Genomic DNA, 11,721 nt, shown 5'->3' on the forward strand with positions numbered 1-11,721 from the left:
CACCCTTCCACTTGGAAGCAGAAACTGAGGGCCACCTTTGGAGTGAGATCACCCGCTGCCAGGGACTGTTCCAGAACGGCAGCACCTCCTTTCCTCATGGATGAAGGAGGCAACTGAACAGAGTGGGAAATGGCACAGTGCAGAGTGAAGTTTAAATGCAAAGGTTTGGTCTTTATTACCAAGTAGAAATATTATGAAGGCAACTAATTAATCGGGAAACAACAGAGAGGGCATTGTTCCCAGAGGTAAGCCCATCAAGTCTGACTGGATTAGTGAACATCTGATTGGATGATGGGTGTGACCCTGCCTCCTAGGCAGATAAAAGCCAGCCTGGAATCCCTCCTCCCTCACTGCCTTGCCTCTGTTGTCCCGGGAGCCTCCTTCTCTCCAGTGTTCTTTCTGCAGCATCCACCCACCTGAGTCCCTGCAGACAGACAGGAGAAGCACAGCTGGCGTGCAGGTGGGTTTCTTTTCAGAATTTGTTCTACGGGTATCACTCAAGAAAAATAAAATGCAGCATAAGTGACACCTGGGGATAAGGCATTAGTTGTTTGGGATGGATTCTTCCCTTCATTTCTTAGTACAGAGGAGGATAAAATGCATCATCCGGGCCAGCGCCCCGGCTCCCTAGGCTAATCCTCCACCTGTGGCGGTAGCACCCGGGGTTCTAGTCCCGGTCAGGCACCGGATTCTGTCCTGGTTATTCCTCTTCCAGTCCAGCTCTCTGCTGTGGCCCAGAAAGGCAGTGGAGGATGGCCCAAGTGTCTGGGCCCCTGCACCCGCATGGGAGACCAGGAGAAGCTCCTGGCTCCTGCCTTCAGATCAGCATGGTGTGCCGGCTGCAGCTCCCCAGCCTCAGCTGCCATTGGGGGTGAACCAATCAAAAAAGGATGACCTTTCTGTCTCTCATTCTCACTGTCCACTCTGCCTGTCAAAAAAGAAAATTAAAATAAAATAAATCATATCATTCCAAATAATATTTATTACCTGAAATTCCAAATTCTAAGGCTAATATACTCCAGTAGCCTGCTTTGTTTATGGTAGTGAATGTTAGTTATGGTAATTGACCAGCTTTCTATTTTCTTAGGTGAAACACTTCGTATAATTCATATATACACATCGAAGAGCACAGGGATACCTCCCACCCTGGCATCCCTCCTGCCTACACCACCAAGCTCACTCCTCTTTTCCTTTATTTTCCTTTCTTTAACTTTTACCATCATCTATTTTCATGTTACTTTGTTCAGATGGGATTCACCCTCCATAAGGAAAGAATTCAACAGACAGTGAGAAAAACAGTCACAGAATAGGGTGTGCTGTGGTTAATGAATATTGAAATATTAACAGTGTTCAAAAATTTTTTAGAAAACTACACTTTCTGGCCACACACACACATACCTCGACCCGGTCAAAGGAGGTTCTAAAGGGAATTTTCCTTGTGTATCATTTCAAAATTTATTTTTCTTTCACTCAGGACACAGAAATTAATGGCTGAGGAAAACTGACCTCCAAAGCTCCCAAGTGGACAGGTGAATGGCAGAGCACTCTCCAGAACTTCTGACCCACGGAGTCCATCAATCTCAGAACATGAGAAAGCAACAGAGGGGACCAGCAGGCCTGAGGGTGCCCCCACCAGAGGAGGAGAATCCCAGGGTACGCAGAGGTTGGGATCTGGAGGGACTCAAGGATCCTTCTTCATGCACACAGACTGGATAGGGACATGGACAATTCTGCCTCTGTGACCTAAGTGATCATTTCCATCCTGTGTTATCCTGACCTGAGACATCCTCAGTAGGTCTCTGTGCCATTCGACGTCTTCGGGAGACCTGATGTCCCATTAAGTGATATAGCTAACCATGCACTTTCACTGAAACCTGGTTCATTATCTTCTCCTGTGGAATCTCCTGTCCTACAGTCTAACATCCCTCCATAATACAGGCTTTGGCACTACAAAGCTTCTGAAATGTTTCACAAGTTTTGAGATCCAAGTCTAGGTTTGTACTCCAAGTGAACATTAAAGTAAGAATTGAAAATAGGTTATTCAACTGACCTGTGATACAGTAAACCTGTGCATTCTGTTGATCCAACTAACAAATATCTTTACTACTCCCAGGTCAAGTGCAAAAACTGTGGGGCCTTTGGTCACATGACACACAGCAGGAGGTGCCCCATCAAGTGCTCGGATGGGACCCTGACTCTGCAGCCCATGGGCCCAAACAAGGAGAACCTGGTGCCTCAGAAACGGCAGCATCCCGTGAACCCAGGGCCATTGAGGAAGACAGAGCTACAGAAGGAAGAGAATCAAAGGTGAGTCACGTGAAAGTCATTGAAAGTCATTCTGGGCACTGAAACATACAGAGGAGATGAATCCCCACCTCTAAACAGTGACTGAGAGCCTACAGAGTAACAGAAAGAGCTCCCACTTCATCCAGGTCTCCAGACCATGGAGCTCTGCCTATTTCTGACAAAGCACTAAGTTGTAGGAGCAGGGTACATCTTGGAATTTGATCATGACAGGCAGAGAAGCAGTGAAACCTACTAGAAAGTAGGCAGTGCACAATTGGCAGGGCAATCTGCATTTAGGGGAAAGCCTTGACTGGAAGAGAAGTTCAGATCAGTGTAGCCCATGGTGCTGTTCAGTGTGATTGGAGGTAGTGGTGGACAGGAAATGAACACCAGTAAACCTTCTATGTTTTTCTGCAGGCAAGACAAGCTGCAAAGCAAGGCTGTCCTCCAGAAACTTCCCAGCAACCTCCAAGGGAGGCAGCAGCACAGCTGGAAGGACGTGACTGAGTCCTGGGAGGATCTGAGTGTGAGTTTCCTGGCTGCCCATGCTCTGCTTCTCTAGGATAGCCTTGCTTTTCTTGACTCTCATGGCCCCTTCTGTGTGAGGAATTAATTAAAACTTTGATGAAGTCTAGTTGACTGTTATTTCCTTACTTTGGAGATGCCATTTGTAATTTCATTTTTTTCAAAGTTTTACTTTTTCCATGTTAACTCCATACTAATTCAGAGAGCATGAATTCAATGTTTTTGTTTAAAAAAAGCATTCTACAATTAATTGCCTGCTTGGAGACCATATGCTTGAGGGAGATTCCAATGGTACATTTGGAATCAGTCTGCACCAAAACATAGATTCATACATGTAGGTGATTGCATCTGTAAATGGATTAATTTTCCCTTCTTGTCCATGAAAACTCATCAGATAGTAAAGAGCCTTCAAACCTGCATTACTGGCCGGCGCCACGGCTCACTAGGCTAATCCTCCACCTGCGGCGCCAGTATTCCGGGTTCTAGTCCCGGTTGGGGTGCCGGTTCTCTCCCGGTTGCTCCTCTTGCAGTCCAGCTCTCTGCTGTGGCCCGGGAAGGCAGCGGAGGATGGCCCAAGTGCTTGGGCAATGCACCTGCAGGGGAGACCAGGAGGAAGCACCTGCTTCCTGGCCTCGCATCGGCACAGTGCGCTAGCTGTAGTGACCACTTGGGGGGTGAACCAACAGAAGGGAGACCTTTCTCTCTCTCTCTCTCTCTCTCTCTCTCTCTCTCTCTCTCTCTCTCCCTCCCACTGTCTAACTCTGCCTGTCAAAAGAAACAAGAAAAGAAAGAAAAAAATCTGCATTACTTTGATGTACTAATAAAGCTTTGCTCAACTTCACAGGAAACATTATTTTGAAAACTTATATTATTTTGTGTGACACAAAATTATGAGGATGTGTTTGATTACATAGAAGTGTGATTTTCAAAAATATTCTGCAAACATTTAAAGTTTTGCACCAAAATAAGCTCTATATTATTTTGCCATGAATAAATGTTGAGCTGTTGAAATCCCAGGCATACGCTCTATTCTAAGAACATTCCGTGCACTGATCAGGACAAGGTGCATGCCGTCACTGTGGGATGAAGTGTTCTGTAGATATCTGTAGGTCCATTGTATCTATATCCTCAATCAACTCGGTTGTTGCCTGGCTAATTTTCTGGCTGCTTGATCTGTCCATCGATGAAAGAGGGCTGTTAAAGTCCCCTATTCTTGAATGAATGTATGTCTCCATGTAGGTCTATTCACATGTTTAAATAGTCAGGAGCCCTGTCCTCGGTGCATATACATTTAGTATAGTCACTTCTTCCTGTTGGAATGATCCCTTCATCACATCATTACCTGGTGCCCTTCTTCATCTCTTTTAACAGTTTTTATGTTAAACCCGATTATGTCTGATATTAGGATAGTAACACCAGCACATTTTTGGTTTCTGTTCCCATGGACAATCTTTGTCGATCCTTCCACTTTTAGTCTGTGTGTATCTTTGCTGTTCAGATGTGTTTTGTTCGAGCAGCAAATAAAAGGGTCCTTTTGTTAAACTAGAGAATGGGAGCCATGTCCATTTAAGGTGACTATTGAGAAGGATTGACTTGGCCCTGCCATTTTCCCTTAAATCCTCCTATGGTTTACTGTGGATTTCCTTTGTTCTTCCACTGGTGGGTTTTCTGCCTCCTCTTGCTTTCATAATGATGCCCAGCTTTCTAGTTTCTGTCTAAGTACAACTTTAAGCATCTTCTTTTGTAAGGCTGGATGAGCGTCGACAAATTCTTTCGATGTCTGGTTGCTAAGCAAGGTCTTTTTTTCACCTTCATTCATAAATGCAAGCTTTGCAGGGCACATATTCTGGGTTGACAGTTTTTGCCTTTTAAGACTTGGACTATGTCTCACCACTCCCAACTAGCCTGCAGGGTTTCTCATGAGAAGTCAGCTGTGAGGCTCATTGGCAAGCCTCTGAAAGTCATCTGATGTTTCTCTCCAGCACAGTTTAGAAACTTTTCTTCATGTTTCACTGTGGATAGTCTGACTACATTGTGTCATGGTGAAGATCTTTTCTGATCCTATCTCTTAGGAGTTCCATGTGCTTCCTCTACTTAAACATGTACTTCTTCCTCCACATTGGGGAAGTATTGTGTAATTATTTCCCTAAATAAGTTTCTATTCCCTTCTGCCTCTCCACTCCTTCCGGAAATCTTAAGACCCAATATGTTGGGTGCATTGATAATATCCCATAGATCTCCAACACTGTTTGTAACTGCCTATTTTCTTCATCTTTGTTTTTCTGACTATAAGATTTCCAAAACTGGTCTTCTAGGTCGAATATTTTTTCGTTTGCATCAGCAAGTCTGCAGTGTAGGTCTTCCACTGCGTTTTTCATTTCATCCATTGGATTCTCTATTTCTAAAATTTCGTTTTGATTTCACTTTAAATTTTCAAATTCCTGCTAAGTATTTTCAATCATGTCATTCATGTATCATTGTCTTTAGTGTTGGATTTTCTTTTTTTTTTTTTTTTTTTTGAGTAATCCTCTGATTAACTTCCTAACTTCCTTTTCTGTCACTTCTTTGATCTCTTCATCTTGGTAATCTCATACTGAAATGTCATTGTGTTCCTCTTGGGGCTGTCATGATGACTTCCTTATTCTTGTCTCTTGAATTTTGGCTCTCATTTTTCTTGGCATTTGTGGAATGGATATTTCCTTTGTTCTACTGTTCAGTTAGATCTTCATGGCTATGCTTCTCTGGCTCTGTGGAATGTCAGGCCTTTGGGTGAAGACCAGGAGGTGTGTGGTGGGTGTGGCCAGGGGCTCTTGTCAACATTCTAGGATGGGGTGAGTTCCAGGGTAACACCATAGTTGGGTGTGTGAGAACTCAATAGCCAGCCACGCCCTACACCTTTTCCTGTAGACACTGAGGCCCCAAGGTCTCAGCAAATAGGACTCCCACAGTCACTGGGTCCAGAGAGCATTGCTGGCTCAAGAACATTCACCCCTGCCCAGTCACTGCCCAGCCGAGCTCTGGGTCAGGGGTGTGGTAGGGGGCATGGGGTGGGCCGGGATGTTCCCTCTGCTAGAAGATCTGGCTCACACCAGCACACTAGAGTCACTGTTTGAAGCCTGCCTGCCCCCGCTGCCAGCACTGCGTTCAGGTGCCCCGTCTCAGTGAGCTGTATTGTGTGCACCTGCTAGCTTCCATAGTCTTGCCCTCCTTTAGAATGGCACCCGTCCTTTCTCAGCTAGATCACGGGTTGCGATTTGGCTAGATTCATTTGAATTGGCTCTGTTTCTCCACTGCCTTGGCACCACAGGTGACCACTAGCAACCACTAGCCCCCAGTCCAGGCTCCACTCTGGACCTATGCCATTCTCCCTTTCCAGCTCTATACCCACGGATTTCTGCAGCCCTTCTTCTCTCCCCCGTCTCAAAAATGCTTCCATCTTTGGCCCTCTACACTTCCAGCTCTCCAAGCTCTCAGGCTGTGGATCAGCACTCAGCACCCAGGCCTACCCATGGGGCTTCCTGGAACGTTTGCTCTCCAATTCTCTACCAAGAGTGCACTTCCTCCTACACAATTCTCTTCACCGTTTCTCCCAAGCTCAGTGCATCTCCTTCATCCTCCATTTTTACATCTGAAAAACTATCCTTTGTAGGTGACACAAAATGATGAGGGCGTCTTCAATAAAGTGGAATGATGATTTTGGAAATATTGTGCAGTAACTTAACATGTTTGCATCAAAACAGATATAGAGTCATGTTCCATAGTTCCATGAACTGGTGGCATCCCAGAGGTTTCTAATTGATTGTGTCATTTCTTTATTTCTGATTATCACAAGGGCAGGTGGACAGTCCTCATTCAAATGGCTGTTTGTCATTATAATGGGACTCAATTATTGCGCTGTGTTCACTAATTTACTTGCTCTGTTTTCACATTTACTCTATGGTAGAAAATCCTAACCTTATTATTTGTGTTTGTCTTTTCATACAGCAACCAAGTGGGCCTATGCCTCTCAACAGAGCCCAAGAAACAAGGGTCTTGCATCCTGACCTCACAAGTCAGATAGCCATCCAGAAATCTGCCCTGAAACCCAGTAGCTCCTCATCTCTCCTAAAAGCACCTGAACTGAGTCGCTTCAAAAGATCCAGCGAAAAGGAAGGTGAGGAGGTGGATACCGCTGACCCCAGCCCACCTGCAGTGAAGCAACTTGGCCAGCACCGCACCTTCAATGTGAAGCAGACAGACCACAGGCCTAATTTGTCTGCTTTCAAAATCCCCAAGAAGGCCTCCAGAACACAGGACTTAGACGGAAGCTCCAGATGTCAGACACAAGCCAGATTTTCACATGAGGAGCCACAGCCCAGTAAACAGTCTGAGGCTCTGAGAATGGGTCCCCAATCCAAACCCAGCAATGGGCCTCCAGGCAAGAGATCCCTCAAGATGCCCCATCATTCCTCCTGGAATCCAGCCAAGAGACCAAGACTGAGCCCCTTACAAAACCTACAGAGGACCACTCAGTCACCTAAGCATGGGACTCTCCAGAGTCTGCAGGAGCTGCCAACTACAAGAGGCCAAGGAAGAAAAGCGTCACTTCCTGTGTCACAGAGTTCACCAGCTCCAGAGCTCAACACTGACCTGCAGCCACCAAAAAACAGAGTTCCCGAGAAAACTGTGCAGGGCTCCACTACCTCCCATCACCCAGCTCCTAGCTGTGTGCCAGGCGCGTCCCTCAGAATGGTATTCAGTGCATTAGGCAATAACTGGTGGAGCTGCAGGTTCATGACTACCCCCTCGCCTCAGCCCCATGGGAAGCCAACTCCAACTCCTCTGGACCCTCCTGTCCCCAAGAAGACAGAGAAACCCTGTGTGAAATCTCCACTGAGACTCCTCTATGAGTCCCTTCAGATCTCCTCCTCCTCTGAGGACAGTGACTGGGAGTGAGACGTCCACTGGAAGGGCAATGCACACCTGTCTCCTCAGGTTGTACTGGGGAAGGGAAACATTCAGGAAGCAGGCTGTGCCAGTGTACTCAGAATGTCCTCGGATGTCCAGCAAGAGCACCCTGGCAGCCAGAGGGAATGCTGGGAGCAGACACATAGTACCTCTTTGAATTACTTCAATCCTACTGCATTTAACTGGATAATAATGGCCTTCACGTGAAGGATTTTATAGAATTGATTGACCTGGTGGACTAGGTGTGACATTGTAATATAAATACTAAACAGTTCATCAGTACTTGTTGTTCAGGTAACTGTATTTTGAGACCCTCTGGCTGTTCTTTGGGGTCTGCATCTTTGAGGTAATGTCAGCCCTGAGAGCAGGGCCTCTGTCTCTGGTCGGTGTCAGAGGAAATCCTTCAGCTGAACGTCCTCGTGACCTTGTATTTCTCAGTTATTGTATTGCCACATGGACATGTATTGACCAAAGTAATTTTGCCATCAATAAAGTGATGTCAAATAGGAAATACCGTGTCCAGTCTTCACTTAGCAGGGTAAACACTTTATAACTATTTTTATTTACCATGGTTTATTACTGGCACTTGAAGACCTTGACCACATCTATCTATCACTTTTGTAAAATACAGAACCTTAGACTTGGGCATTTGCTCTAGGATTGAGTTGAAGAGTTAAGATGCTCACGTCACATATTCGCTTTGATACCAATGTTTCCCCACTGACTGCAGCCTTCCGCTAATGCTGACCCCGGGAGACTTCCAGGATCCTTCAAATAATCACCCTTCCAGCACCTGTGGATGAGATCTGGTTGGGATCAAGCTCCTGGAAATTGAGGTCATTGGTGAAGTGAGCCAGGGGATGGCAGGTCTCTATCTGGATCTCCCTTCCTTGAGCCTCTCAAAGACATAAACTGTAACATAGAAAATGAAATACAGGATCTCAAGCAAAGACCAGCTCCACTGCAATCACAGGTGTGTCTTAATATGTACCCATGTGGGGGAATATTTCATGAACGTGAATGTAGGGTAAGTCCTCCCTGTAGAATGAAACTGATTTTGCCCTGCTCTAGAATCACCCATGTGTTAAAAATCTGCTTAGCACAATCATGTTTACCCTCATGAAACTCTTTTTCTAAGATTTATGTATTAACTTGAAAGTCAGAGTTACACAGAGAGAGAGAGAAAGAGGGAGAGGTCTTCCATCCACTGGATCACTCCCAAATTGGCCTCAACAGGGGAGCTGTGCCTATCCAAAGCCAGGAGCCAGAGCTTCTTCCAGGTCTCCCATGCGGGTGCAGGGGCCCAAGGACATAAGCCATCTTCTACTGCTTTCCCATGCCATAGAAGAGAGCTGCATTGTTAGTGGAGCCCCCAGGATTCAAACCGGAGCCCATATGGAATGCCAGCACTGCAGGCTGCAGCGTTACCCAGTGTGTCGCAGTGCTGACACCCCCATTAGACACTACACACACACGTGGACAAACACACACACACAGAGATAGATAGATGGATAGATAGATAGATAGATAATGTATATTATATTTCATCAAGGCTGCTTCCTGTATGGGAAGAGCTTATGGAAATGAGAGATCAGGGCAGAGGTCTCTAAGATTGCAGAAGAGTTAGACTACAAACCTCTTTGCTGTCTGGCTTCATGATACAGGAATTGAAGCTATGGCCTGCCAAGCTGCAGCCATTGTGGCCGTCTGTTCAAGTCTTGGTGTCTCTAGTTATTCGTGGGGTAAGAGAGCATCGGGGTCTGGAAGATCCCAAAGTAGGGCTAGGGTGCAGCAGGCTGACCTTGTCCATGAGAACTGAGAACCCACCTCCTAGTGAGAACACAGACATGACAAATGGAAAACTGGGAGACTCTCTCTCTCTCTCTCTCTCTATTCCTTTCAAATAAATAAATAAAGACTTCAAAACTGATTCTGTTTTTCTCTCAGTCTCTTAAGAATCAACTAATAAGGTGACATTTTCTGGAGTTCACACGTGAGTGTAGCCTGAGATCTGGGTTCCTTTACCTCTGCCCAGTAGCTCTGCTTGTTTATTTGGGAGGCAGGGCATCCAAAGTCAGTCTGGCCTGCAGGAGGTGACACAGGCCTGCAGGAGATGTCTGCAGACTTTCTCAAGGGCTCAAATGGTTTAGGTGGTGGAGGTGAGTGGGAGTCTCCCTGCATTCCATGGCAGCCTCAGTCTTCCCATGGCAACAAAGGGGCCCCATATCTTTTGAGGTTCCGATGGGCTAATGCTGTCCTAGAACCTCAAATGCATCTGGTTTTAATGCCATGTTTCTATGCCAACAGTGTCCTTTTCTGGAGGACAAGATCAGTCTCTGGATGAGATTTGTCAGCTAATGATCACCTCTGTCCTCTCACCCATCCTTTATAGTCCACACTGCCCACCCCACCCTTCACCCAGTACAAGTTCCACCAATCAACTGCTAGCCCTTTAAGGGGATTAGGGAGGGGACTTAGGGTGTGGTCTCATTCCCTAAGCCTCAGGGACTTAACTGCTTTATTACAACACCTGGAGAATATGCAGTTGTTAGGATGAGGCTGAATCTACCTATTGTGGAACTTGGTTGCCATGATGTGCTCATATGTGCCATGCATTTCTCAAAGGAAAACAAAGAAGAATGCTGGAAAGACTGATGGCTGAAAATAGTTGTTTTTTTTTGTAAATACTTATAGAGGCATGCTTTATGTTTTTTAGTTTTAAAATTATTGATTTATTCCCTAAAGTAACCTTTTATGTAATGAATACAAATTTCATCAGTACAACGTTAGGATCACTCTCCCCTTTATTTATTCTATCGGTTAGTGTTAGCAGATACTAGACTTGTTTATGTGCTCCCTTTGACTCTTAGTCCTTTCATTATGATCAATTGTGAACTGAAATTGATCACTTGGAATAGTGAGATGGCATTGGCACATGCCACCTTGATGGGATTGAATTGGAATCCCCTGGTATGTTTCCAACTCTACCAATTGGGGCAAGTCAGCCCGAGCATGCCCCAAATTATACATCTCTTCGCTCTCTTATTCCCACTTTTATGTTTAACAGGGATCACATTTCAGTTAATTTTCAACACTTTAAGAATAACTGTGTGATAATTACAGAATTAAACCAGTCATATTAAGTAGAACAGACAAAAAAAAATACTATGAGGGATAATGTATTAAGTTGTCCATTAGCAGTCAGGGCTATGCTGATCAAGTCACCATTTCTCATAATGTCCATTTCACTTCAGGAGGTTTCCTTTTTGGTGTTCAGTCAGTTGTCACCGATCAGGGAGAACATATGTTCAAGGTCACTAGCAATCAGGGAAATGCAAATCAAAAGCACAATGAGGTTTCACCTCACCCCGGTTAGAATGGCTCACATACAGAAATCTACCAACAACAGATGCTGGCGAGGATGTGGGGAAAAAGGGACACTAACCCACTGTTGGTGGGAATGCAAACTGGTCAAGCCACTATGGAAATCAGTCTGGAGATTCCTCAGAAACCTGAATATAACCCTACCGTTCGACCCAGCCATCCCACTCCTTGGAATTTACCCAAAGGAGTTTAAATTGATAAAGAAAAAAGCGGTCTGCACCCTAATGTTTATTGCAGCACAATTCACAATAGCCAAGACCTGGAACCAACCTAAATGCCCATCAATGGTAGACTGGATAAAGAAATTATGGGATATGTATTCTTTAGAATACTATACCACAGTAAGAAACAACGAAATCCAGTCATTTGCAACAAAATGGAGGAATCTGGAACACATCATGCTGAGTGAAGTAAGCCAGTCCCAAAGGGACAAGTACAACGTTAGGAGTAGAGTGATTCTTCCCACTATATCCGCCGTAGCGCCCACACTTCCTCCCCTTCTCCTCCTACATCTCCCCTCTCCTGTCTGATATCACATTAAGACCTACTTTGGGGCCAGCACCACAGCTCACTTGTTCA

General features: G+C 45.3%; 1 protein-coding gene across 1 annotated transcript; it reads left to right on the forward strand.

The window, feature by feature from the left end:
• The first annotated feature begins 346 nt into the window (after nucleotides 1-346).
• LOC103352248 (protein FAM90A23-like) lies at nucleotides 347-8,248 on the forward strand. Its single transcript, XM_017350473.2, has 5 exons — nucleotides 347-460; nucleotides 1,475-1,653; nucleotides 2,114-2,307; nucleotides 2,704-2,812; nucleotides 6,796-8,248. Exons 2-5 carry the CDS (start codon nucleotides 1,534-1,536, stop codon nucleotides 7,744-7,746), a joined length of 1,374 nt encoding a protein of 457 aa, XP_017205962.2. The 5' UTR covers nucleotides 347-460; nucleotides 1,475-1,533; the 3' UTR covers nucleotides 7,747-8,248.
• The last annotated feature ends 3,473 nt before the right edge of the window (nucleotides 8,249-11,721 follow it).

Source organism: Oryctolagus cuniculus, chromosome 8, assembly GCF_051225735.1.
Source record: "Oryctolagus cuniculus isolate XC-2025 breed Fujian yellow rabbit chromosome 8, ASM5122573v1, whole genome shotgun sequence".
In the NCBI taxonomy this organism is placed as follows: Eukaryota; Metazoa; Chordata; class Mammalia; order Lagomorpha; family Leporidae; genus Oryctolagus; species Oryctolagus cuniculus.